At 50.8% G+C, this 27,651-nt stretch overlaps 1 protein-coding gene and 2 long non-coding RNA genes across 4 annotated transcripts; 2 read left to right on the plus strand and 1 right to left on the minus strand.

The window, feature by feature from the left end:
• Window positions 1-286: 286 nt before the first annotated feature.
• On the plus strand, window positions 287-21,221 carry Gm39938. Of its 2 annotated transcripts, none has more exons than XR_003954064.1 (5): window positions 287-699; window positions 16,149-16,254; window positions 16,754-17,399; window positions 17,784-17,850; window positions 20,421-21,221. It is a non-coding gene; the product is annotated as a predicted gene, 39938 (long non-coding RNA). The 2 variants fall into 2 exon arrangements; XR_003954065.1 differs by having other exon boundaries at window positions 16,754-16,945.
• On the minus strand, window positions 7,360-24,500 carry Adra1d (adrenergic receptor, alpha 1d). The gene is made up of 2 exons (NM_013460.5): window positions 23,079-24,500; window positions 7,360-8,543 (listed from the first exon to the last, which is right to left on the minus strand). The coding sequence occupies exons 1-2, from the start codon at window positions 24,169-24,171 to the stop codon at window positions 7,948-7,950; spliced, it is 1,689 nt and encodes a 562-aa protein (NP_038488.4). The 5' UTR covers window positions 24,172-24,500; the 3' UTR covers window positions 7,360-7,947.
• On the plus strand, window positions 23,779-26,456 carry Gm14285. The gene is made up of 3 exons (XR_374988.3): window positions 23,779-23,863; window positions 24,692-24,797; window positions 24,950-26,456. It is a non-coding gene; the product is annotated as a predicted gene 14285 (long non-coding RNA).
• The last annotated feature ends 1,195 nt before the right edge of the window (window positions 26,457-27,651 follow it).

Below are 27,651 nucleotides of genomic sequence, written 5' to 3' on the forward strand. Positions count from 1 at the left end.
ACTCTTTCCGTGACTGTGTCTGACCTCACTCAGGAGAAGTTAGATGCTGAGTTGTGTCCCTAGCCCCAGTGCATTAAAGTTCTAACACCTACACCTTAGAATGTGACTGGCTTGGAACCAGACTCTTTTAAAGAGGTAATTAACTTAAAAGAAGTTCATTAGATTAGACCCCCAAGTCAGCAACAGACATTAGGTAGAAACAAACCCAGAAAAGATGGCTGGAGACACAAGAATGATGCCCATTTGTAAACCAAGGAGAGAGGACTTCAGAGGACAATGACCCAACAACATCTTTTTTATGGAGCTTGGGTTTCTGCCCTGTGAATTGTAAGGAAATAAATTTCTGTTATTTACCCTAAGTGGCTTTTTTTTTTTTCCCTTAACAGAGGCCCTCACAAACGAATCCGTGTTTGGCCATCCAACTTCACACAAGAGAATGAAGTGGACGTGGTCATACTCCCAACAGTCCTTGCGTGTTCTACTTATGCTCCTGCCCTTCTGTGGTCACCGTGACAACGTGCTTGGGTCAGGCTGCAAGTGGCACAGAGCCAAGGCACTCCAGTCTGAATGGAGACTATCCAGGCTTGGTCTAGGTCACTGAACAGCCAGCCCTGAGAGATATAAACCTAGCCAAGGTCAGGAGAGCCACTGTGATGAGATCTGCTGACTACATCAGCCTTATTTCTGAATGACTGATATGTGAGTTCAGCTGTGACACGGGATCACTGGGGTAAAAGAAGGCAGTTCCAGCGTGATGATCATGACTGGCTAGCTTAGGAAGAGGGAGAGGGAGTCTGGAGAGACAGAGGTTGCAGGTGTGTGTGTGTGTGTGTGTGTGTGTGTGTGTGTGTGTGTGTCTAGTTATTTCCTAGGAGGCTGAGTTGAAAGGCTAGCTAAAGAGGAGGCCTAGAGACACTGTCAAGAAACCTGGCCCTGAACAGTCAATAGATGGAAGAGAGGGTTAAAGAATCAGAAATATGACCCTGTGACTCCTTGTTAGGGTCATAGTTACCCTCTGGGTGTGACTTTGCCATCTCCTGGATATACATGTGGATGGGTGATGCAGTATTATCTGCCTTTATTGTCTGTCCCTGCTTGGTCCCACTTTTGCTTGCTGGAATCAGGACAGCCATCATCAGAAGTGGGTCCAGGTTCCACAGGGTATCTCTGGGCTTCTCATTAATTGCACCCAGGGCTCCTGGACACAGGATAGAGTAAGGCACAGAGCTGTATTTGTCAGGAAAGTTGGGTTCCTTGTGATATACTAGAGAATTGTTCGGCAACTATTCACTCATGGGCCTCTTCCCTCGGATGAGAGTGTGCTTTTCTGCCCTGTTGATGGTTAGGTTGGCCATGTGACTTGCTTTGGCACAGTGAATGGGCACATATTTGATATGACTTAAGGCTTCTTTCCTGAGGCGGGAAGCAGAAGCTAATAATGTGTGCACTTGGCTTCTGTACAGCTGCCACTTGCCATGAAAGGTACACGCTCTAGCTGATGGTTCAAGTCAAAGATGGAGAAAATGGGGATAGATTTGAACCCATGAGAATCTTTAGCCAATCTGAAGCCAGACATAGGCAAGACAAAGAAATGCTTCCGATTGTGATCCAAGAGTGCTGGGGCAAGCTGTTTCATGGCTTTGTTGTGATGATGGCTGATAGATATACCTCTCCTTAGGGGAAGTCAACAGCCCTGGGAGGTATTTCTGGCCACTGCTAGTAGACTGGGAAGTCACTCAGGTTCAAGTGTGGCCCCAATCCCAACAAGGGACCTGGAAGGACCAGACCACAGGGGAGACATTTCGTGGCATAAAGTGTATGTTGCTGCAGGCTATGTTGTTACAGCCAATAAACACTTCTTGGCTGTTGATATGGCCACAGCACATGGCATCCTTGGTGATCTTTGGACATGCCAGGAATCTTACTTAGTCACGACTTTGGGCACCAGCTGTCTCCTCTGCCTGGAATGCTTCCTTTCAGCGATTCTCAAGACTCGGTTCCTTAATGTCTTCAAACTTTCTCTTGCTGTCACCATCTGCTGAGAGCTCCCCCGTTTTCTAGGGTGTAACCTCCCCATCTCTTCCACTTCCTGTTACATTCTCTTTGCTTATTCCTATGCAACCTACCATAGGTTTTATTTAGTGTATTATGTATCCCCTACATATCGTATAACAAGAATTTCATGGAGGCTGAGGTTTTTTTTTTCTTCTTATAAATTGTTTTATTCTCACCTATCTGGCATATGGCAGGTGCTCAGTAAATATCAAGGGTGTGCATTATCCAGTGACCTCACCTAGGTTGTTTGCTGCTGGTTAGAGAACATTGGCTGGTCAAAGAGAGTCAGAAGGCATTTCGATCCCTCCTGTGCTGGTGGAGTTCACAACAAACACAAGCTGGCCTACCAGGGTGACTACAAACTTAGAAATAAAACTCTTAAGATTGTCTTTTGGTGTTCCACTCTGAAATAGACTTACAACAGATGACATTAGAGACACACATAGTGAACATACAGGCACAGAACAAGAGGAAAGAGTTGGGAAGGAAATGTAAGTCAGTGGTATGAAGGACTCAGCACCACCGGGTTGGGGTGGGATGGAGAAGGATGCGCTATGGACGACAGAGAGGAGAGCATCCAGGAGGATGGAGAGGAATGAAGCACAGGAACAGAAGCAGGATCCGCTAGGCTGTAGATCACTGGCCCAGGCCCACAACCTCAGCCTCTGCCCACAAGCTTACTGTGTTGCTTTCCCGACACATTTAGGCTTCCCTTCAATGATTTACAGTCATTAGGACTTGTGAGAGTCGAAGCTTACAGACTTCACTTCCCTGTGAGTGCCCTGATGGGACCAGCTTCCGGACCCTATTCCTGTAGTTGTAACAGTGAGATCTGCCACCTTGGCATAGGTGGCTGGTTAGTTTCCAGTTTTCTCTGGTCTCTTTCTAAATCCTACAATTTGGCCAAGCTGAGAAAATATCCTTGAGGCAGATACATTCCAGTCCCTGGGACTGGAAAGAGGGGTTAACTCTTAGTTTATGCTGTGTGAAGATTAAATAACTCATCACTATGCACAATGAATATACACCAGTAAAAAGGTTAAATAACGGAATACAAGTGTTGTAGACAACTAGGGCTGATTTTTTCTGAGGTTTCTTGCTAGGCAGAACCCTGTTCTGGTCCAGGTAGTAGTCCAGGAAGCAGTCAGTGATTCCCCTATGGTATCCTAAGATGGAGGTTAGTAGGATTTCCTATAAAGGTTAAGGTAATAAATGTAGGTTTTGTGAATCAAGAGGCAAAACTGAAGATATTGCATGGTCAGGTTCACATAATGCCATAAAATAGTATTCTTTTGACTTTCCCCCACTTTCAGTTTGTGGGTGGTACTGAGTCAGGTGGCAGGCTGGGTTTGGCTGGCAGAACTTTGGACCACTTCTTTCAACTAGCCATACCCACTTCCCCAGTTTTTCATGCAAGGTAGTCGTGTGATCTACCTCTGGCCATGAAGGCCTTGTGTGAGAGCTGTAGGAGAGGTGTGGGTCTGGGCCAGTTAATGCGGGGTAACTGGAGACAGGTGCTAGCTGAGCACTGCAGTAGAGCCTCTCTGTCCTTATCCTTGAACAGCAAGCCACTGGTCACGCATGGCGCAACAAAGGGGAAAAGCTCTCAATGAAAGCTTTAAAGCAGATGGCACAAGCTTGGCAAGCTTGGCAGTCCCAGCAGCCCATTTACCCCTTCGTTTGTCAGGTGAGAAAAGCAATGCCGTGGATTACACAGGCAGTGATCAGTGTCCTTCATAGTCATGGTCTCCTGAGCTGATCCAGTGTGCTGAGGGATGTCACTGTCACCCACCCTGCTCCTCCCACTCTCTCCCATGCTGGTGCACAGATGGCATTGGTCCTCTGTGACCCTCCTACTCCCATCTGCCTCACTCTGTTAGATTTGATGCCGTATTAGCCAACTTGTGATCCAGCCAATGACCTATGATCTCTTTGGCTTTACTCAAAGGATGAATGGGGCCAAATCTGATTCATTCTCAGGCAAAGGAACTCTCAGGTTGTTGGTTCAGTGGGAAAATGCGCTTGCTGCATGAGCCTAGGGACCTGAATCTGATTCCTGAAACCCATGTAAGAGGTGGAAGGATAGAACTCCACAGTTATCCTCCCAATAAACACACACATACACACACACAACACATGCACACACACAGAGTAAACCTCCATTTGGTCAAGGTATGTTATGAGAAGAACAGAGAAGGACCTGGGACTTTTCCTTTGGTTCCTGGAAGGGTAGAAAGGACTGAATGTAAACTCTGATGGAGCCAATGGGTGGCAAAAGAAAGCTGTGCAACGGAGAAGCGCAAGTGCAGCCGATGTTTCCTTCCAGCCCTTGTCTTTCAAAGCCCAGCTTGTGTGGCTCCATTTCCCAGACTCCGTATTGATATTCCCCACCCCCCACCCTCAACCCTACCTTCTCCCCCCACCCTCCTGATCCTGGGGATTGAAGCTAAGGCCTTAAGCATGAAAGGCACACACTCTACTGCCACGGGGAGCTCCAGGTCCCTTGTCTTCATTCCAAATGCATCCTGCAGTTTCCCTGCGGGGGGTGGGGGGTGGGTCCTTTCAAACCAGTCACTTTAGAATGTAGGTCTCTGCCCTGGCCACAGTTCTTAGTTCCCTTGTTCTTCTTGAGGTACGAGTCTAGATGGGGGAAGGGAAGACAGGAAACCCAGACCACTGGAGGGCAGCACCAAGCTCCTCAAAAGGCCCCATCTGTCCCCATGTGAGCTATGCCCCATGTGAGCTATTCCAGGCAGAGCCTGAGGACTGACTTAGCCTTTTGAGCATCTGGATTTGTACTTCTCTGGAGCCACAAGAAGCAGGGCAGGACGGGAATTCATAAAAAGAATTCTTTCCAAGCGGACAGACGGTGGCCATGTAGTCCCCCGGGGGTATAAAAAAGATGGGAATAGAATCAGGGTCAAGAGGGCTCTAAAGGAGTCAGAACTGATACAAGGAAGGATGGTGGAAGTCTCAGACACTTCCCCTTGGCCTGTCAATGACTGGAACAGGAGGGATCCAGGGACTGGCTGATGCTAGGGGCCTGGGGGGGGGGGGTGGTGGTGGTGGAGGAGGTTGGGATTGGAATGTGGGTCATGTGTTACCATAGATGTGTAGGGCATATCTGCTCTTGGGGACATAGGGACTCTCAGTGCACTGTGGACAGGCTGGGTGTGAGTGACCTGAGAGGCTGCAGTGTGCTTGGTGACTGCTCTGAGCTGGGAATCTGTGAGGGAGATATTGGAACAATGTAAAACCAGTAAGTTGGGGAGAGGAGGAGGCAGGGCATGCTCAGGGGACTTTGTGGGAAGTAAATGGCCCTGAGGTGTGTGTGGAGGAGAGTTGGAATGCACATCTGGAGCTCAAGATATCAAGACTTGGGAGTCATTTGTGTGTGATCATTGACAAGTGGCGTGGGTGAGATTATGTGAGGAGTTGAGAAAAGGAATATAACCCTGTGGACCGTTTAAGAGTAGACAGGGGAGCCTGTGTGGAAGGAGGAGAAAGGAGAGGGAGACATGAATGGGTACTAGTCAGCTCCAGCAGACTCTCTACATTAGAGAAGATGTTGCAACAGGCTAGATGTCATTAACACAAGGGACGAGCCCAGGGAAACTGGAGGTCCCTGGCAAGTTGCAAAAGTATCCTAGGAAGAGTGTGGGAAGGAAAAGTGAGTGGTTAGATGGCATTTAGGGTCCTGGGGTGGGAAGCAGGCTAAGAGACAAACAGCATCATCCTTTAAAGCTTGCTTCAGTCTTTGTCACATCTCCTGTGACCATCCTTCACCAGGCATAGATGCCTGAGGCCTTACCTATCCTTCAAGATCACATGAGGGCAAAGGCCTCCTGTCTTACCTGAACTTCAGGAACAGTTTCTAGTCAGACTCGTAGGATGGGCTAAGGGGCTATGGCCCCCAGGAACCCAAGAAATGGTACATTTCCCCAGATTTTCCTGAAGCCACCCAGGGGCATCATGAGTCCATCTACTCCTCTCTGCTGAGATCCTGTCAGATCCAGGAGTGAGGTCAGCAGCTGTGCTTTATTAGCTACAAAGCAAGATCCATGGAGGCCTCTGCTGAAGAGACCCTTCTGCTCCTCATTCACGCTCAGTTCCCGGTGTGAGCAGCAATAGTGTGCACAGGGCATAGGGCTGAAGCCTGGTCATGGACGACTGCTGTGCTTAGCACAAGTACTGAGTGGGACCCCAAACACCTAAGCTGGCATTTAAAGCAAACCTGGCTCCCTTCTACCAGAGAGATCAGTGCTCAGTAACTTGACACTGGGGGCTACCAACTGACTGATTTCTGACTTGACCCATGGATCCTTCCACTGTGAGAAGCCTGCCCCCTAGCTTCAAGGAGGCCAGCATGTACAAAAGGGGCACTCTGGTGTAGGTAGCACATTCCCAGTGCCTGCTATAACTGCTTCTCTGTACTGGGTGCTTTGAAAACGCAGATCCCAGATCACTTTGTAAACCATTTCCTTCTGATCCCAGCTACTACTCTTGTAAAATTATCGAGAAAGGCTTGGAGTTTCAGGCAGACTACCTCCTTAGTAAAGGACAGAAACTTTTGGTTCACAACACCGATCCATGCTGGAGCCAGTAACTGGCTCTTCCAGTTTCAGGGTCTTGTTTAGAAAGGTGTCCCTCTAAGGGCTGATTGCTCCCAGTTATCAGTCCCATGCAGGTTGGATACATGCGGTTGATATTTTCTTTTCAGAGACTGATCCATGGGATGTATGTCTCGACTCAGAGCTAAGGAACATCACAGCTAGGTATGGCTTTTCTTAACATCCACACGCTTGTCTGCTTGGGTGTGTAGATCCTCTGTAACGATTTATCACTTGCATGATGTAGCCACTATGTTCCCTGAGGCCCTCAAACATTGCAGATGCACCTGGGGGTGGGGGGTGGGTGGGGGGGGTGGGGGAGCTGATACAAAGTCTGTGCTTATGTGACTTTCAAAAGCCAACAAAGTACCAAAGTCCTTTAGTCTTGCTAAAAGATCCAAAGGACAGTGGTGACCCCATGGATTAAAGGGGAAAACCAGTTCCCAAAGTATGTTTCTGAGCTATATGACCTTCCCTCCACACACCAGCAAGGTGAACACAGACTGTCCTGTGATGGCTAAGGATTTCAGAAGAAGGCTCTATATGAATTACAGGCCAAAGATGGACAGTTTGCACAGTCTGAACAAAATATAAGTACTCTTACCAATAAATAGGTCTCAAAATGATAAATAAGGCTCTCCCCTGTTGGCAGCCTGGAATCCCAGTGAGAAGTGATGGGCACAGACAGGCACAATGAACTATGTACACAGTGTAAACAGTAAGGCCCTGGGGCGGGGGGGTGGGTGGGAATGGTGAGGGATTCATACAGTTAGGAGTGTGGGGAAGGGGGCAGTGAGCCCAGGGCAAAAACAACAGATTTGTATGGCGGGCATCCAATATACCACCAAAGCTTGCTGTATGGCAGGTCCTATGGCAGTAGGTCCATTGACTTCCTCCAGGTGGCAGTAAGGAGTAAAACTGTCCACGGATCTTTTCCCTGGGAGCAGCAAAACGAGAATTTGTACCTCTTCCCCCCCAAGGGGAGTAGCCATACTTGAAGTCTTCTGCCTAGACATCAGGAGCTGACTAAACAGTTCCTTAGACTGGATGAGAAGGGCGAATCCCGCAGCTCTTCCATTTCAGGAAGAGCTCTGGACAACTATGTCCAGCAGGCGGCACCATAACCCACCACCTTCCGAGTGCTCCGACCCCAGGTCCAGCTCCGGTTGCTTTGAGGTGAGATGGAGCAGCCACCCTGGTCAGAGTTTTGGATCCGAAGGCAGAATCCTATAAAGCACCCCACCTCTGGCCCCAGCACCCTCCTCAGCCTGAGTTTCGGTCCTTAAATGTCAGTCTCCCGGAGGTTGCTGAGGTCGCCCGGCTCATAAGCCTGGCAGATGACAGCCTCTGCCCCGTCTTGGGGAACATTTAGGGACACTGCTTCTACCTCCGAGCGCAGGGCACACGCAGTCTCCGCGCGCCGCGCGCCCCCAGAGCGGAACTTATGGGACAGGCTGGACACCTTCGCACGCAGCTGGGTCGTGGGTCTCTGTAGCGGCCCAAGCAGCCTCCACTCCCGGAGGGCGGAGGCTGGCTTTCGACGGCCGGAGACCGAAGCCTGCGCCTCCGGCGTGTCTACGGAGCCCGGGCCTGGGTGTGCAGTGAGGGCTAGGGGAGCCCCGGGGGGTGCGATGCGCGGGCTGGGGGCACAGTCGGAGCGCGGGTCGCCGGTCGAGGCTCGCCAGTGGTGGCCGTAGACTCGCCAGAGGCGGCGGCGGCGGCGGCGACACTGGCAGCGCAGGAGGCGGAGGAAGGCGCGCTTGAACTCGCGACTGGAGCAGGGGTAGATGAGCGGGTTCACACAGCTATTGAAGTAGCCCAGCCAGAAGATGACCTTGAAGACGCCCTCTGATGGTTTCAGCTGAGGGAACAGAGAACCTGCGGAGAACAGAGACCAGGCTAGTTAACTGATGGGGTTAGGAGGGAGGTTGACAAAGGACTGCTGCCGACCTCAGAAGCTGAGTCACGAGGTGGGTGCTATCAAGGGGGCGGGAGTGTTTCTCTCTATGAACATAGATGGGGAAAAAGAACCATCTTCTCTTGTTTTCCGAGTTCGACCTGTTAGAAAACTATTTGGGCACAGGCAACGAATCCCAACCAGAAAGAGACCAAACCACATTCAGCCAGTTTCGTATAGAAACTGGAGACTGCGTGTGCCCTGAGCTCGAAAAGTGGAAACAATGTCCCTAAACGTTCCCCAAGATGGGGACAAAGGCTGTCATCTGCCAGGCTCATGAGCCTGGAGACTACAGCAACCGCCCAGAGACTGCCAGAAACCGGCTCCACCAGTCTTTGCTGCGGAGCCTAGTTACTGCCGCCAGTGTGGAGGTCTCTCTGCTGAGGGCGGTCTCTAGAGGACGCCAGCAGGTCTTGTTCTTTAAGACGTTGATGTGGAAGTACGATTCTGCTACAAGTCTCACGTAAAAATATTTTGACAACCTTTTCCAGCAAAATGAGTTCATTAGCAATCTTTTGTACAGCATTTTACAGCACTCAGTCTCTGCAGTGTACTCTACTGCCTAAGCACAGAAAGGGAGAGGTTTGCTCAGTGCTCGGTACTGTAGAGGAGTCGTGAAACTGTGGTGCTGGCTCTGGGTGACAGTGTGACTACCAATGGGGCACAGGGCTGATCGTAGGCTCAGCGACAGCTTCCAACCATCTCAGACTTAGGCAGGATGGGACAGGCACGGAGCCTGTGGCTATCCTGTAGGGTGAGCTCACATCTCATCTAGGCTCCATAATGGAGGACCTTGAATTAAGGCACAGCTTTCCTTCAGTGGGGGAGTTAGAGCTCTGGTTATTTTTAAGCTGGTGAGAGACCCAGTTCAGAGCACAATACCCATGGCTGTCAAAATGTAGCCCTGTAGGGCTGTGCCCGGGAAAGTGTTGAGGAAAAGCTGGGATGGTTTTAGGTGGGGGAACAGAACACCAGACAAGTGCAAACGGGCACTAAGACCTGGTTTTCCACAAATATCTCCATTAGTATCCCCAATACGGACTCCAAGGAAGCCGTTCTCAGGGGAAGGAGACTGAGTGCAAAGGTGCTGCCTAGAGGTCACCTCTCACCTATCTCATCCTCAGCACAAGCGTCACTCTGGACAAAGCCTGCAGATCTGAGAGACAGAGAAGGCCAGGCATGGCATTCTCTGACAAATTCTCCCCCTGATTTACCCCAATATGGCAGAGACCCTTGCATATCACCTACTACCCACATGGAGAAACAGTTCCTGATGCTAAGAGATGGTGGAAGGAGAGGACAGTACCCACCACACAGCCCAGCCTTTTCCCACCTGCTCATGCTGCCCCTGGCAAGCTACTTGGCCACTGAAAGCCTCACTTTCTTTTTCTGTGAGCTGGAGACAATAATAATTCTCTGGATGGGATTCATAAATTTCAGGGCTCAGTGCTTAGCAGGATTTTAATCTAAATGTGTTGGGGTAGAGATAATATAGATCAGTACTAGAGAACTCATGCAGCATTTGAGAGCCCCAGGTTCAATTCTTAGAACAGCAAGCAAACTAACCCACCAAACAACCCACCTACCCACTCACCCACCCCTACTTATCCCTCCCCTGCCCTGTGGCTTTTCAGAGAGGTACCACAGACTTGGGAAAGGACTTACTGACTGTATCTAGAGAGCGGTCAGAAACAGTAGCTGAAATACGGCGGGGTTATGGGTACCAGGGCTCAGCAAGGCTTATTTCCCCCTGCAGAAGGGTTAGGCAGTCCCTGGAAAATGCCCGAAGGAAGGATCCTGTCCTGCAGGAAGAGCACCCTCAAGGATAGCATCCCTCAATGGCTGCAAAGTCAAGCCAAATGCTGGAAATGCCATTCTGACTCAGACTGCATTTTTTTCTGTTTAGCAGTGGCTGACACATCAGTGGACTATGTTGTCCAGTGGTTGTTGCCAGCCTGGTTTTATTCAGATATGTGGACAGCATGCCATGTTTTAGTGCTGTCCCAGTCTTACTGCAGACATTGATACTTTAATTTATGCACAACTGACTTTTGCAGAGTCTTCCTGGAACAGGGAATTTCTCACACCCGAAGGGGCTGGGATTCAAAGGCAGGCTTCCAGCCCCAACAATTTCCTTCTGCTTCCCTTGAGGTCTGACTTACTTTGAGTTTTCTCAGAAGCAAGCTCTGAGATAGGACAGGGTTCAAGTGCAAGCGTTTAGCCTGATAGTGAAACACCTTGGGTAGCTGCTGACTGGTAAGTCAGTTGCTAATGTGAGAAACTGAGGCTTAACCCCTAAGGGGAGTTTTGGGTTTTCCCACCAATGGTGAGGGATGTGGGTACCTAACACTCATCTCCATCATTCTCTAGCTGATTTCTTCACTAATTAAATTTCCCCACTTATATGGACTGCATTTTGGATGGGCTGCAAAAAGGAGTAAGTTACGGAAGCCTGTGGGTAAGAGATGCAGGCAGGCACTTAGGAGTGGGCCTGTGCAAACCGGAGATCTGAGGGAAACAGGTGGGCCCCACAGCCTCTGCCACAATCAGTTCTTACTCTCTTTCTAACCACGGTGTGCAGATATACTGCTTAGGATACTCAGGCTTCTTTGTTGCAGTCTGCCAGAGACAGCTGGTGGATCCACCAGCTGCTTTACCTGCTCATCCCCCATCAGTGCATCAGCTTTGTTACCGGTGCTGCGGAAGCTTGGCCCTCAGTGCATATTGAGGTGGGACAATGTGTAATGGATGGGGCCTTGTGGAAGGTAGGTGGTGGTGGTGGTGGTGGCGGGGGCAGCTCCATTCTCATGGAAGGGTTAATGCTGTCTGGTGGGAGTGGGCCAGGTCTTATAAGACTGGGATAATTCTCATGACACTGGGATATAAAGCAAGACCACCACATATATCTATTTCTCTTATACTCTGCCATTTCCCCTTCCATTCTCTTCCATTCTGTGTTGTTCCCATAAGCCCTTCCTAGATACTGATGATGATGTTGTCTGGGCTTCCCAGCTATCAGAACTGAGAGACAAATAAACCTCTTTTCTTTATAAGGTTGTTAATCTCAACTATTTTGTTATAGCAACACAGTACAGACTAAGGCTATGAAAGTCTCAATGGGTATACAGGAGTCTTGGGGCTGAGGCTATACCACTCTCAGTACTCGGGCACACTCCTCCTTGGTTCTAGTGGGCTCACTCCCCCATCCTGAACATCATTCTCTGATTTCTTATGGGTACAAAGCCCAGCTGGGCAAACTTGCTTTAGAAGTTGTTTTTACCAAGGAGGCTACTGTGTGCTGCCAGCTGTAGCCTCTACCTTTCTCCAGTCCCCCAGTGCTGCAGCCCTGCTCTGGCACTCTCTGTCTGCAGTGTGTCTTTGCATGAGCTATGTGGGCACTCTGTTCTCTGTGATGGCCTACCTTCTCTTGCTTTTGGGTTGTTACGCATGGTTGTCCCTGATGCTCTTCTTACATACCTGGCAGTGTGTAAGAAGTGACAGCTCCACACGGGGTGCCTTCCACCTACTTTCCGTTTAGACACAAGGAGGTCCTCCTATTTGGGCTTCCCTCAGCCCCTCACCCACACCCCTGTTCAGTTTCCACCCTGCTGGCTTGGTTGCACCCACCTGCCTTCCCACAAGTCCTGTACGAGGGGTGTTAGTTTTCTGGAAAGTGTGGTTCCCCAGTCTATGCAGCTCCTGGGAGGTGGTGGAACCTTTAAGAAGTAGGGACTAAAGCCTGGTGTGGTGGCGCACGCCTCTAATCCCAGCACTCGGGAGGCAGAGTCAGGCGGATTTCTGAGTTTGAGGCCAGCCTGGTCTACAAGGTGAGTTCCAGGACAGCCAGGGCTACACAGAGAAACTGTCTCAAAAAACCAAAAAAAAAAAAAAAAAAAAAAAAAAAAAAAAGTAGGGACTAGGGACTAGCTAGAGGATTTAGCTCCCTCTCCCTCTCCCTCTCTCTCTCTTTCATTCTCTTCTGTTTTTAGCCACTCACTGCTGCCATGACATGCTGCCCCACCACCTGCCCCCAAACGGCCAGCCAGCCAATCAGACTGCAGCCTCCCAAGCAATGACCCAATAAGAAAGCTCTCCCCTTTTCAGTTAGCTGTCTCAGGATTTGTCACAGAGCCTGCTAACACCCTAACACCAATAAGAGGTATAAGAGGTATAGTTTAGTGTCCTGCAGTGTGGACATTGCTGGTCACAAAAGCATCTGTCCGGTCAGCAGGTAAATGTGCTGGCTGGCCCAGCCTGGCACACACTGGGCCAGTGAAGGCAGGGGCTCCTTTTAGCTGGTTTATCCCAGGCCAGTGTTCTCTCTCAAGGAGCAAAAAGGCAGGCTGAGGAGCTCCTGGGATCTGGGCTAAGACAGAGAGAGACATGAGCAAATAGGTCAAGCCCTGGGGAGGACAGGCAGCTCTAAGGCCGAGGGGCAGGCTCTGTGACTAACAGTCTCTTCTGGCATCCCCAGAAAGGAGCATGTCCTTGGCAGGTTATCAGAATTCACAGCCAGCCCTGAGCATAAGTTGCGGCTGACCATGAACTATCAGGCTGTGTCCCCCCACCCCCACTTTTGCACTCCATCCATTACTGATGTCTGGAGAGCACTAGCCCTCTGGCTGAGAGATCCAAGGAGGTAGAAACCTGCCATCTTCTGATACTCCTTCATGCCTCATCCCACTAGCAGGGTCAGGAGAGAAGGAACACAAACCCAGGATGCCCCTTATCTCTCAGTTGGACATTTGGTGCTCACAGACTCTCCTCCTCAAGAGATTCTGGTCCTTTACAGCCAGACAGATGTCTCTGATAAAGTACTTGAACTGAGGATCTGTAAGGGAGACCCCATAAGGATCGAGCTAGACATTCATCTTGGGAAAGTAAGTTTCAGGTAGAGGAAAGAGCATGAGCCAAGGTCCTGAGGCAGCAAGAATACCTCGAAGTGCAGAGAAAAATCCAAGAAGTTCAGATGGCCGCAGAGGAGAGGGAGGGAAGTAGGGAGAATGAAAAGAAACATTTGAAAACAATCATGGAGGGCTGTCAGGAAGAGGTGGCCTAGGTGAGATCAGTACCCCATAGAGATTAAGAGGACACAGAAGGGCATACTGAAAGGGCACTGAGATGAAGGGTCACTGGCAGAGTCTTCTTGTTTGAGATAGATCAGGAATGGGCCAGATGTTCTTCAGGGCTCCAAGATTGCCTGCTTCAGGACTGTTTGGCTCTCCAGAGCTGGCAGAGAACCTTGGCCTTGGCCTCTGTTATGGGCTGAGGGACACAGGACATGGTAGGGCAGCTCTCAGAGTTCACGATGGATGGAAGCCCAGGCTCTCAGACTCTGGCCTCCTGTGAGCCATGTGCCAGGTTCTACAGATTATCTCTTCTCATCCACCTGACTATCCCTTTATGCTCCCATTCTGGTCCCATTCTTCCCCCACTCTGTGTCACTCCCTTACTGGTCTCCCCTGAGCCACTCTGTGGCCTCATGCATGTTGAGTGACAGGGTCTGCAGGCATGCAGTGGTCCCTGTGCTCACTGAGGCTGCACTGGCTCTAAGAAGCCTCTCTGGACAGCACGGAGGGTGCTCCTGGGTTTGTGCAGGATAGAAACTTCTGCCTAGGACAGAAGGTTCCTCCTGGAAGTGGTCACCATGGGCAGGTGTCCCAGCATTGAGCAACCTTGACACTGCCCAAGCACAGGGCCAACATCTGTTTTGTTTCGTCACTGGCAAAGTGGGGAAGGCAAATCTTCCACTACCCAGGGCTTAACTCAAGAACCATGGGGTTTCAGCTTTGGTCTGTCAGAGCCCAGGCTACCCAGGAAGAAGCTAGGATCTATGAGCATGCTCAGATCCTCCTCACGACCCGCAGCTAGTGCAGAAGGGCATTTGGCACGGAGCCTGGGGGATTTGTGCAGGGGCTGAGGGACTGGGTGATGTTTAACGCTGAAAATATGGCTACAGACATTTTACCCTGGACCAACCCAGTCTCTCATTCAGGCAAGCAATAACAAGGACTCTGGGGCCAAAGTGCCCCGGGTTCCAATGCTAGACCTTGTGCTAAGGAGCTGGGAGCTTTGTCACATTATTCAGCCTCCCTGTCAATTTTCTCACGCGCACAGCAGCACTGACCTCATGGCACTGTTAGGAGGGGCAGCTCCTGCTAGGAAGGTTGACAGTAGTCGGCACAGAGGACACGTGTGATATTTGGCTGATTTGTTTAGGAAGGGCGGTGGGAGTGGGAAAACGAGACAGGCTGAAGAGAAAGATGCTCAGTGGGGGTGGAAGAGGAAGTGAGGGTGATGCTCGGGCTGTGGGCACCAGAGGGTGATGAGAGATGCGGCTTGGCTTGCACGTGGTAACTAGCAGGCTCAGGGGGAGTGAGCTCAAGTGTTGGGGTGTGAGAGTGCAGATGGGGTGAGGGACCCAGGATGTCCAGACCTTTCATAGCTGCTACAATTAAGCCAGATTGGCACAAGGGTCCCAAGCAGGGGGTGAGAGTCAGGGGGTGATGTGCACACTACAGAACTCGTGCAAGGAGGAGGGACCAGAGCTGTCTCCCAGACTGCAGAAGGTCAGCTGACATCTTTTCCCTAGATCCCCTAGGGAGACAGCCTTGCCAGGACCTTGATTGGAGGACTTTTGACCTTCAACCCCAGAAGATGATTCATTGTTGTAAGCCTCTAAATCAATGGCCATTTGTTACTGCAAGACAGAAAATTCATATGGTCTGAAGGCCTCGAATGTGGACCTGAAGTTAAATGGGGCTCAGAGGGGGAAGAAGGACCTCCTAAGGAGGCCGAGGGTACCACCAGAGAAGTGTGCAGGGAGGGTAAGACCGGAGGGATGCTGAGAGTTCAAGAGGCAAGGCTGACACATCAGGAGAGGATGAAAGGACTTGAAACCACCCTGGAGTGTGACTCCTGGGTTGCCACTGGTGACAGTGCCAAAGGCAGGTATGTGCCTTGTGGGAGAGGAAGCTAGCCCTGAGAGGGCTGAGACATGATGGTGAGGAGAGGAGGAGGAGGGGGGAGGAGGAGGAAGAGGAAGAGGAAGAGGAGGAGGAGGAGGAGGAGCAATATCAGAATATTCTTTAGGAAGTGACAAGGGATGTTTTACAAGTAGCTATGAGGGAGGAAAGATACCCCACATAAGGAAAGGAAGTCCTTATGCGGTGTGTGTGTGTGTGTGTGTGTGTGTGTGTGTGTGTGCGCGAGCGCGTGCGAGCGAGTGCATATCTCAAGACAGCTCTAGGTGGGTCTTGTGCTGCACGTATGAAGGGAGACGGAAGATACAGAGGGTTGGCAGAAACTGGTAGAAGCAGATCCACTAGAAAGGAAAGAACTTAAGAGAATTAAAGCTGAAGGAAATCTACAGAGGTGCCCGAGGACACCCTGAGGCTGCCCCTGGGCTGAGAGCTAGGTAGAGTTGTTAACTCTTTGGCATTCTCAGCTAGATGGTTTGTAGTAACTCTTAAAGCTGACTGTCCCATTCTCAAGAATCTTATAACCTGGGTGTTGGTGTTTTTCAGTAACACAATTGTCTATGATGAGGATAGTTACACTACAGGAATGGGAAGATGCTACAAATCCCTATCACCCCAGAGCCAATGAGAACGCATTAATCAGCACATCACGGTACAGCCTGGGAGAATGGTGGGCCCAGTTCTGGATTTGAGACTCATAGGAATTAAGATATGGGAAGGAGTTAAAGGTGCTCAGAGCAAGTGAAGTGCTAAGTCATGGGCTTGGCTGGCTCTCAGGAATGGGAGGCACAGGTTAGAGACAGGGAGGCAAGAGCTAAGCTGAGGCTGAACTCAAAATACTGAGAGCCAAGGATGGAGGACAGAGCAGGTGGACTCACACAGAGATCCACTGCGATGAGAGAGGAGCAAGGTGGGCCCAGGGACTCTAACATGGCCCTGGAAGGACAGAGGAGAGGGAGTCAATCTAGTCTGGAGGGTGAGGTGCCATCATAGACCAGACTCAGCATAATGGTGCCTCGCTGATGCCTAGACCAGGAATTAGAGTTGGGGGAGACAGTTTGTGACCCTAATAATTAGGTATGATAAGTGCTTCTGGGTTTCCTAAAAGTATTGTATTTCTTAACTCTATCCCTAACCTGAACCTGGACCAGAACTGATGGTAAACGAGATGACAGTGTCTGTCAGCAGCTGAGGACTCACTTTGTGGCCTGCTAACTGTCATCTTCCCATGAAAGAGAAACAGTGAAAGCCAGGTCTGGCGCCGGAAAAGTACCAGCCAAGCCTGAAACTCTCAGTCGCCTGGAAAGCAAGGGCACACATGGATCCTGAAGGCATCTCAAAAGGTTTCTGAAGACAATTTGTGGTCAAGCACACACCTCACAGGCACCACACAATAGCACAGATGCCCCCCCCCCCCATGGCACTAGAAAATATCTTGAACACCAGAGAATGATGCCTCTTCTTGGACCTCAGTTTTTCAACAGGAGCTGTTAAAGCTTCAGTCTGGTAAGATGACAGGAGCTAGGGACCAGCTGCACCACACTGTCTCTATAGTTAATAATATTGTGGGCACCCACGATTTTAGTATAAAGCAAACAACCAATACAAGACTCTGATAAACTAAAATGAAATGGAATAAACCATGGGGCTGCTCTGTGTCCTCCAGACCCTTGGAACGCAGGATATGCAAAGGCACGGGCTCTGTCACTTCCCTGAGCTGCACAGATTTGCAGAGCACCTACTCTGCTAAGGTGCCACACAGACACAGACCAGGTTTTTGGATTTGCATGCACTAAGGTAAGTGTGCATGCCTTAAATATGTAACATGATGAAGACGCTTGCACCTGGCCCTGAGCAAGACACAGAACATTTCCAGCACCACAGAAAGTTCTAGCATTCACTTTCAGTCGGCACTCATTGTCCCCATTACACACAACCACTATCCAGATATTTTTTTTAAAAAAAATTATCACTTTGATTGGATTTTGCCTGTTTTTGAATGTCTAACACATAGAATCATATAATACATACTATGTTCCTGATCTGGCTAACTCTGTCCAGTAGAATGTCCATAAAATTCACTTTTTTCCCCCTTGCTGTATAGTAGTCTAGTCTATGACTAAGCTGTTTATTTTTCCATTCTCCTGTTTGGGCTTCATCTCTGGATATGTTTTCCCACAGACTGCCCATTCTAGGTCTGTCAAGCCTGGGTTTCCCACCAACACTGCCACTCTTCTGTGCCTATCAGGTAAGATTCTTTGGCCTCACACTGGTGTACACTGAATGTTGACAGCCTAGTGCATTGGGACAAGCAATGAACTATGTCTGAGGGTCAGAGATGTTCTCCGTACCATGGAGACAGGCTATGAAAGAGAGGCCCAGCTATGGCTCCCAGATGGCGGAATGGGCTCATGGTTTTGGATGGGCTGTGTGAACTTTTGACAGAGCCTCTGAAGCTGCCCTGGGTGGTGGCATTGAGAGGCTAACAATGGGTCCTAGAGGTATAATTTAGTGGTGGAGCACATCTCTTAGGGTTTAGTCTTCATCACTGCAAAAAATAAAATATCTGCAGAAGCCAGTGATGCTTGGTCAAAAACCAGAGAGATGGAAATGAAAAGCTAGGATCTGCCAGTGTCATCGGAAGGCAAGAGGTGAGGCTGCACCCTGTATGTGGAGGTTTCCAGAGCAGCCCTACTTCTGAGCCTCACTGAGGGGTGCTTGCCATATAGATCATAGAGCCTCGAAGACTCTGAGGACAGGTATGACCCCCAAAGGCTCCCTGAAGATAACAGATGCTTTCCTGCAACTGGGCACTTGCGAGGGGCCGGGGTCCCTGTCCCCTAGCTCCCTTTGGCATAACAGGCATTTAGGAGAGGCTGCCTTATGTCTAACTAAACACTTAGCCTGAATGGCTGGGGGTGATCAGACCCATGCACCACATGTCCCAGGGACAGCAGCTCTGATCAGGTGGCACTTCCATCTTATGCTAGCATCCTCCATCTTGAAGCTTTTCAGAGAAGTCCTAGGTAGTGGCTCTGACTGCTACCTTTGCCCACACACACCGAAGTAACCAGGGTCCATTTATATAGCTTCTTATGATGTTCTTCATGGCACCTAGACCTATGCCAGCTTGCTTGGGACCAGAGGAAATGTGTCTGTCCTTGGCAGGGCTGTCAAGAGCTCTTTCCCCCCTCCCCCCACATAGGCTATGTCTGTATTCTTTCCAGTCTGACTTGGAGTGTTTCTTCGAGTGATCAGGAAGCACAGCCCAGTTCAGCCTTGTCTGTGGGGGTGCTGCTGTGCAGATGCACAGCAAGAAGGCAGACAGGCCTGTGGCTATTTGCCAGGGCAAGGGCTGCTGGTGTGCACCCACAGAATGGCACCGGAAGCTCCTTTCCTGTGCTGCCTGGAGCTGTATGTAGTATAGACAGGTAATGTCTAAGGTTCCCATTAAGTACCCTCTGCCTCCTTCTGTGGAATATATGCCCCATGCTTATTCCTCATGGAGAGAGTGAGGTAGACATAAATGACGTAATAAGATGATCCGTCGCTTGTCTGGGACCTTTATGATTTTGCGTGCCTGGCATCTGTCCTCAAGAAGCCTCACAATTCAGCACACCTGTTATTGTTGGTCCCTCTTTGCAGGATATTTGCTTGACCAATAGCACATTACTCTTTCTGGAGGGGACAAGGTCTCACTAAGCAGATTGCTTCGGCATCCTCAGTGTTCAGGTTACATTTGCTATGACCTGCCAGCATGGTGGGACTGGAAGGTCACAGTCTGCAGCTCTCAGTTCTAGCATCCTCTGGGATCCCAGACTTTCCTCTCAAGCTCTACCTACCCCACATCTGTTGTGATTGCTCACCAGCTACATCTGCATTGCTTCTGGGTCTCCTGAACATGAATGGTGTGAATGACAGCACTGTGGGCTGCTAGTGGCTCCCAGACAGTGGCCGTGTGGTTGTTTCATGTCTATAGCCATGGCCTTTGTAGACAGACATCGGAGCTTTCCCAGTGCCTCTGTCTGGTGCTTGTCACAGCTGGCACACTCATGTGGACCTGAAGGTTTCCCACCTGTGCAGCTGTACTCCCTCTTCTCGAAGCTGTCTTTCCTGACTTCCTTTTGGTTCTTTCTAAATAGTTGCTCCCCTGTCTTCCATCCTTCTCCTGCTATCTTCCTGGAAGACGATACCCCATGCTCCTGTAAGTACCCTCATCCCAAACCTCTCTGTCTAAATTCCCTGAAGCCTTTATCCTATCACCTCCAAGGTAAGACGTGTTGGCCCCTTGAAGACCATATTCCCCACAAAGTGTCGCAGCTTAGAATGCTCATTCATGGGCACATCTTCCCTTGCAAGCCTTGGGCATGTCTGTGCCTCCTGGCCCCCTTCCTGCCTCAACGGCCTCCAGGGCACTCTCTCCCACAGCAGCCTCTGCCTTCCTCTTTGCCCTCCAAACTACATAGGGCAGAGTGGAATATTCTGCTTCTTTGCTTGGCATCTGTCCTGTTTGCTTGTCACTGCCAACTCCCCAGGATTAAGCTCTGCCAGGAATTTGAGTTGGCATGCACATCCTAAAACATACAACTTAATAGCTTTGCATATTCATACATCCATGTAATCCCCTCTTGGAGACAGATATAGATATCTTTAAGGCTCCCATAGCATGTAGGAGGAGCAGCAGACACAGGGACAGGGAAAGAGCAGTGCATGCCAACAAGGGGCAAGAGTCATGGGGATTTAGACATGATTTCCTGGAAGATGGGAACATGTGATCTGGGCCTCTTTAGTAGCAGTCTTTTGCTATGTTTACTTTAGCCACGAAAGATGAGAACAACGTAATATTCAGGAGGAGATTGGATCGACACACCATGCAACTACTTTCCAATGCACTAATAATGGCCCCACACTGCATGAATCTCAAGGACATAATGTTGGATAAAAAATGCAGACTGAAAAGGAGATGCACAGTGGGTGCCATTGGTACAGATTCCGAAGACACACAGAACAGTGCTGCGGATCAAAATGAATGCAGATGTGTGTGGTCCGTGCATCAGCACACACGTGTGTTCCAAGCATCAGCACACACGTGTGGTCCCAGCATCAGCACACACGTGTGGTCCGAGCATCAGCACACATGTGTAGTCTGAGCATCATCAGCACACGCATGTAGTCTAAGCATCTGCACACACGTGTGGTCCCAGCATCAGCACACACGTGTGATCCGAGCATCAGCACACACGTGTGGTCCCAGCATCAGCACACACATGTGGTCCGAGCATCAGCACACATGTGTAGTCCGAGCATCAGTACATGTATGTGGTCAGAGTGGTAAGTGCCAGCATCCTCTCTGGGGAGGTGGAAGAGGAAGGGGCACTGAGTTCAGCTGTCATCTATTCTGTGAAAGCAGTGAGGAGAGGGGCTAGAAGATAGATATGGCCAGGCCAGTACAAGCTCAGTGTGGGTGACCACAAGACCATGGGTACTTATTATATTAGTTTCTCCTCATTTGCGCTTTATTCTGCAACAGGAAAGCATTGAAAAGAATTAAAGAAAAATGTAAAAAAGGTAGGTGACATTTCCTACCAGGCCGAGCATTCCCTGTAGGTACTGGGGTGAGCCAAGACACAATCAGGTAGGGGAATTAGGTGCTTTGAACAGGTTCCAAAAGGCAAAGCCAGGGCGGGGCTGTGTGGGATGGCCTTGGGGTGGGGGAGGGAGAGCACACACACAGGTGATTGCAACATCTTTCCCCTCTTCCAACTTCACTGCTGTCACACTCTCCGATCCCAAAGAGGACCCAGGCTTGATGATTTTCAAGTGGGGGATTTATTCCTTCTCCTGAGCTGGGGGTTGGTGTATGGCATTCACATATGCCTCAGTTACACTCATGCTAACACTCACTGGCTCTCACAACACATGTCGAGGTCAAGGTTATCACCACCATCACCACTCTCACTTAAAGATGAAGACACGGAGGCCCGAGGCTACATAGCTGGTGAGAGACAGAGTGGGGATTTGAACTCAAGCTGCCTGACACCAGGGCCCGTGCCCCAGTGAGGAACAATGTCCTCATATGCCAGGCACCGTCCTGGGTGCTGTTCTGGGTTCAGTGACCATACAGTTGAAAGGAAAAGCTGGAAAGCCAGTGAAGGTGTGAAACACAAGCCAAAGGGGCATATAAGTAGAGACCCCCAGGTTTGGAATTAGGTAAGAGGTTTGGGGCCAGTCCAGACTGAAATAATCAAAGGGAAGAACAGAGGTTGGTGACAGGCTTGGCCTGGAACTAACCCACTGAGGGTCAGGGCAGGACAGAGAGAGGCAGCCCTTCCTGGAATAGCCCCTTTCAGATGGGGAGGACATCTGTTGGGGATTCCTTCAGTTCATGCCCATGGTCCTACTGTAAATACTAAATAGTGACCTATTTCGGTATGGACAATAATAACCTTGAAGGCTACCTTCTGTAGACTATGGAAGGCAGTTTTTGGATTTTGTTCCCAAGTAGTATGAGAACATTCAGGGACTTGTAGAAGGGTCACACAACCGAGTTACGATATACAAAAGTCACTGTGGCTGCTGCTGCTGCTCCTGCTGGTGTGTGTGTGTGTGTGTGTGTAGGTGAGAGACTTGCAGTGGATCAGGAGGCAGGTCATTGTTTCTTCCCCTGACTTTGTCTCACAGGTTCAAGCAGTCAGATGGGGGAAAGGGAGGAGAGGCCCTGGTTGCACCAGGAGAGGTTGCAGTCATAAGCCTGAGACAGGCTGCCCCTTTCTCCTCTCTGAGCTGGTTCTGGCCCTTGGGCCCTGCTCCAGGACCTTCAGAGAGGCTCAGGGGGTGCGAAGAATCCCTTGAGAGCAGTTGTACCTGCCCCAGGACTGCAGGGCCCTTGTAAGGGAACTAGTTCACTCTGTAAATGACTATAAACAATAGTAATTGTCCACCTGACAGACTTCCTATCCTGTCCTTCCCACCCCCACAAGTCCCCTCCTCTAACCTCTTCCAGAGAAGATTTCAGAAGGGAAAGCCCACAGGGTTCTCCCAGATACCAGTGGGGCCAACTGAAATGGATGTCTATGGAGAACACAGCACTTCTGGCATCTGCTGAGCTACAAGGTGGCTGGCTGGCTTGGGTCTGCTGCCAGTGAATGCATGTGGGCTCACCCACAATCTATTTCCAGAGATGGGTATCTATGGGGATCACACACACTGATCACATCATACAGATTGATGTTTGCTCAGATTTCCAAGGAACTAAAGCAAGACCGAGGTTTGTAACATCTACAAAGGGTAAGAAAGAGTGAGAAGCCTGTTTAAGGGAAAACACATTAGTATCAAGAACCCCTCGGGCGCGCTCTCTCTCTCTCTAGTAAGAGAACAGGAAGTTGATAAACTTCCACAGTTAGGTTGTGGGTCATCTAAGCTTTCCAGGTAAGGACCGCCCAGAGGGGAAGGGTCTAAAGTGAGGGAATCACTCACCCAGAGGCAGGACGAAGAAAAAGGGGAACCAGCACAGGACGAAGACACCCACGACGATGGCTAGGGTCTTGGCAGCCTTTTTCTCGCGGGAAAACTTGAGCAGCCTTACGGAGAGCGAGCTGCGCAAGGTGTGCCCCTTGCTACTCTGTGTCCCTGGATTTCCTTTGGCGCTAGTGGCTGCGCCGCGACAGTGGATCCTCAGAACCACCTCAGAGGCCTTGCCCGGCTCCCTCTTGATGCCCGCCTCGAGGCTGCGCGTGGTGCTGCGCGCGACCACATACACGCGGCAGTACATGACCACGATCACTGCCATGGGGAGGTAGAAGGAGCATACGGAAGAGAAGATCGCATAGCCCACCTCCTCGGTGATGCCGCAGAAACGCTCATCCGGGGGCACTGGTTCCTTCCAACCTAGTAGCGGTCCCACAGATACCACCAAGGCCACCGCCCAGAGCAGAGCCAGAATGGCAGCGGCCTTGCGTTCTGTCATAATGGCTGGATACTTGAGCGAGTGGCGCACACCCACGTACCGGTCCACAGAGATGGTGCAGAGGCTAAGGATGGAGGCAGTGCAGCATAGCACGTCCACCGCGGCCCATACGTCGCAGAAGGTCCGGCCGAAGGCCCAGAAGCCTAGAACCTCCATAGTGGCTGAGAAGGGCAACACAGCTGCACTCAGTAGCAGGTCAGCCACTGCTAGGTTCACGATGAAATAGTTGGTGACCGTCTGCAAGTGGCGGTTGCAGGCCACGGAGAGGATGACGAGAAGGTTGCCCGCCACAGCGGTGAGGATGAAGGCGGCTAGGAAGACACCCACTCCCACGCCCTGAGCACTCACCACTAGCCCCCCGACGGCCGCCGAGCCATTCACCTCGCCGCTTGCCGCGGCCCCCGCTTCTGCCGTGGAGCTCTGGTTGTCCTCGCCGCTGCCGGTTCCCACCACAGCGCTACCGCCTGTGGCACCCGGCACGCCGCCCACCGCCGGACCCTCGGGGCCAACCGTGCCAGCTCCGCCGCCCGCGCCGGAGCCCCCAGTGCTACTGCTCGCCCGGGGTCCTTCGAAAGTGACGCTCAGGATGTCGCGGAAAGTCATCTCACGGCGCAGCCGTCGGGGCCCGAGCCCAGGCACAGGGCGAGCAAGTGGCGGGGAGGGAGCCCGCGGGCATCGCCGCAGCGCCCGAGCCAGCCCCGCGCGCCGGTCCCGTCGGTCCTGCCCAAGTTCCCGCGGCAGAGGGGCCGCAGGGGAGCGGTGCTGCAGGGAGAGCGGGGCGGAGGTCACCAGGCCGTGAAGGTCCCAACGGGAACGGGCTCTGGCGGTGGCTGCAGAGTCACAAGAAAACAAGGGCCGGGGCCGGCTCCCTGCTCCCTGCTCCCCTCTCCAAGCGTGTCCTGGCGAGCGGTGGCTCCTCCGGGAGCGTCAGTGCAGGCGGCGGCCTCTGCAGCGCAGGGGACTCTGCGCGGGGGCGGGACGGAGGAGGGGCGGCGGGGAGGGAGGAGGGGGCGGCCGGCGCGAGCCAGCGAAGGGGCTCCGCGCGTCCAGCGGCTGCGGGGGTCCTCGCCGGTGCTCACGACCGTCCTCTGCCCTAGCTGTCCCCTTATCCTCCTTTCCTCAGCTCTCCTGCACCCCGGCTTTTGCCCCAGCGCTCCTCGCTGCCTCCCTTCCTCTCTCTGGACTTGCGGTCACTCTCTGCTTGCCCTTGCCCTAGCGGAGCATACAAGGTGCGATTCCCCGGGACTCCGGGCTCCCGGCTTCTGCCGCCAGAGAGCAGCAAGAGCCCAGGATCTGTGGGTTCAGGGCTGGATGATTTAAAAAAAACGCTGCCACTTGAGAACGTCTGGATGCGGTTTGATGCCCCTCCTCTTTTTTCTAGGGCAACTGGCCAGCCCAAGATCTCAAAACCCACTATGGTGCGATGGTGGCATTGAGACAGCCCTGAAGGGGTCAAGATGCTTGGGCGCGGGTTGAAGATGGGCGTGACTGGCGTGAGACCAGATGGTGTGGTCACAGCCCTAGGACTTTGCCCGTACTCTGAATAATACCAACTTTGGCCCTGCAACTCTACTCTGCATCAGAAGTCAGAATAAATCTTCCTGTTGCTACTCGAAGTACTCGGGACTCCCTCTGGGCAGAAAAGGTCACGTTCTGGAGGGTGGGAAAGGTTACTGCAGGGTGCTTAACAGGGAGGGAGCAGAGTAGCTTGCCTCCACCATTCAGGCTCCGGCGTCTTGTGCCTCGGTTCCCCACATGTGAAAACGAGAGTAAGATTCACTGTGTTAGCAGCGCCACCAAAGTAGTGCCCATACTTCTCAGAAGAGTGGAGAATAGTGGGGTAAAGCCTGAACACGAAGAACAGAGGGGAGAGGGGACGGGGCTGTGCTAGGAAGCAGGGACGCAAGGGAAAGAGAAGGGAGGGAGGAGGACCAATAGGGAGAGACACAATGCCACTGGACCACCCCAGGCAACTGTACTTACATGGTGCACATAAACTGGCCTCCTCAGGCAACTGTACTTACATGGTGCACATAAACTCATGTAGGCACACACATGATGTGCGCGAGCACACACACACACAAGTGCAGGCACAAATACATCTTCAAAACACTACCTTTCATTCTTCATCATTTCTTCCTTTCCTTGACTTGGCTTATGGAAGCGAGGCCATAGAGATGCGGGAGGATGCTCTGAAAATGTCATGTGCATGTCCTTGGTGCCTGGTTTATTCCTTGTTGCAGATGGTGGGATGGTAGAAGCAATGAAAGCCTCAGTTGTGTTGTGACATGAGCTTTCTTCTTCTCCCATCCTGCAGACCATTCACTGAACTCGATCCACAAGAGCTGAGCCCTTGGCAGGCAAAGTATGACTTATACACACACTGCCTTCCTAAGGCAGATATTCTGATAGGAGCTTGTACCTGGGGAGTGAATACTGGAATTGTCTTACTGTAGGGTCTTCAGCAATTCTTACTGTAGGGTCTTCAGCAACTCTCTGGGACCATTGCCTTCTTTACAGCTGAGGGCAAATGGAATTGGAATAGAACAGAATAAAGCAGTGGGATTCTGGCTTCAAAGCAAGACTTCAAACCAGCATCTTAGAGAAGTGTTGGCTGGATTGGGGCAATCTAAGTCTGACCCTCTGGGCCCTCCTTGCAAGTCTCCCCACTGGTTCTCAAAGCACTGTGAGCTCCTGGAGGCTCATGGGCATAGCGCTGGCTCCCTGATCCTGGAGAACCTGCTTTGTGGTTCAGCAGAAGGGACTTCCTTTGAGATGGAAGACGAAGTTCATGTTATGTCAGAAACAGACATGTTTGTCTTTCTATATGTCAGGGCTTGTGGAATAATCAGTAAAATCACAAGCTATGTTAGCTTACTTGACTGAAATTTGCTGAATAATGCTGATTTTGCTTGATAACTGGTCATTGCCAGTCTCTGGTTCTCTCTCTCTCTTTCTCTTTCCTTATTCTCTCTCTCTCTCTCTCTCTCTCTCTCTCTCTCTCTCTCTCTCTCTCTCTCCCTCTCCCTCCCTCTCTCCCTCTCTCTCTCTCTCTCTCTCTCTCTCCTCTCTCTCTCTCTCTCTCCTCTCTCTCTCTCTGTCTCTGTCTCTCTCATGTGTGTGTGTGTGTGTGTGTGTGTGTGTTGTACGCGTGTGCACACATATGGGTGTATGTATGTGTGAGAGGCCAGAGATTGATATTGGGATGACTTTATTAATAGCTTCTCCATTTTATTTATTTTAAACTTGTTTTATTAAATGTATTTTAATTTTATGTATATGGGTATTTTGCTGTGGGTTATTTATATGGGTATTCAGTGCCCAGAGAGGTCAGGAGAGGGTATTGGATATCTTGGAATTGGAGTTACTGATGGTTGTAGGCCAACATGTGGGTCCTGAAAATCAAACCAGTGCACTTAACTGCTGATCCATCTCTACAGCCTCCAGTTTACTTTTTGAGACAGGGTCTCTCACTGAACCTGGAGCCTGCTGATCATCTAGACAAGCTGGCCAGCTCTAAACTCCACATGTCTCTGCTACTCCATGGCTAGGGTCTCAGGACACACCACACTACACCTGATTTTCTGAAGCTACTGGAGATCCCAACCCAAGTCCTCATGTTTACACAGAAAGCACTTTACCCACAGAGCTATTTCATAAGCCCCAAATCACTGGTTGTTGGATTCCAATCTTAATTACTAGTATTAATTCTCAGGTCCCATTTTTTGCTTTTTATATAATCATGCTGCAGAATGTCTATGAAAGGGTTAACAAGGCCTCAGGGTTCAGAGAAGCTGTCCTGAAGCTGGAGGCAGAGAGTTACTACAGTTGTAAGAGAATGTATGGAGGGACTCAGAAAAGAAGCCTTACTTACAGGTGTGGGTGCAGGTTGTACAATTCAGAGCCAATGGCAGGCCATTTGAGGTTTGGCTTGCTGGCTGAATGTCATGGGCAGGAGAAAGTTCTCTGGAGCTGGAGCCCAGGGACAGAGGCAGGAGTCCTGTACTGCACAGTTTTCTTGGATGAGGCTTGTGCTGAGTGGCAGGGTGACTAATCAGCATGCTTGCTTCCTTTCAGTCTTAG

Source organism: Mus musculus, chromosome 2 (assembly GCF_000001635.26).
Source record: "Mus musculus strain C57BL/6J chromosome 2, GRCm38.p6 C57BL/6J".
Classification (NCBI taxonomy): domain Eukaryota; kingdom Metazoa; phylum Chordata; class Mammalia; order Rodentia; family Muridae; genus Mus; species Mus musculus.

Coding starts and splice junctions, on each gene's coding strand:
- Adra1d (NM_013460.5), bottom strand. CDS start 24,171: ATGACTTTCCGCGACATCCTGAGCGTCACTTTCGAAGGACCCCGGGCG. Junction 8,544..23,078: donor TTTCTTCGTCCTGCCTCTGG/GTGAGTGATTCC, acceptor TGTTCTCCGCAG/GTTCTCTGTTCCCTCAGCTG.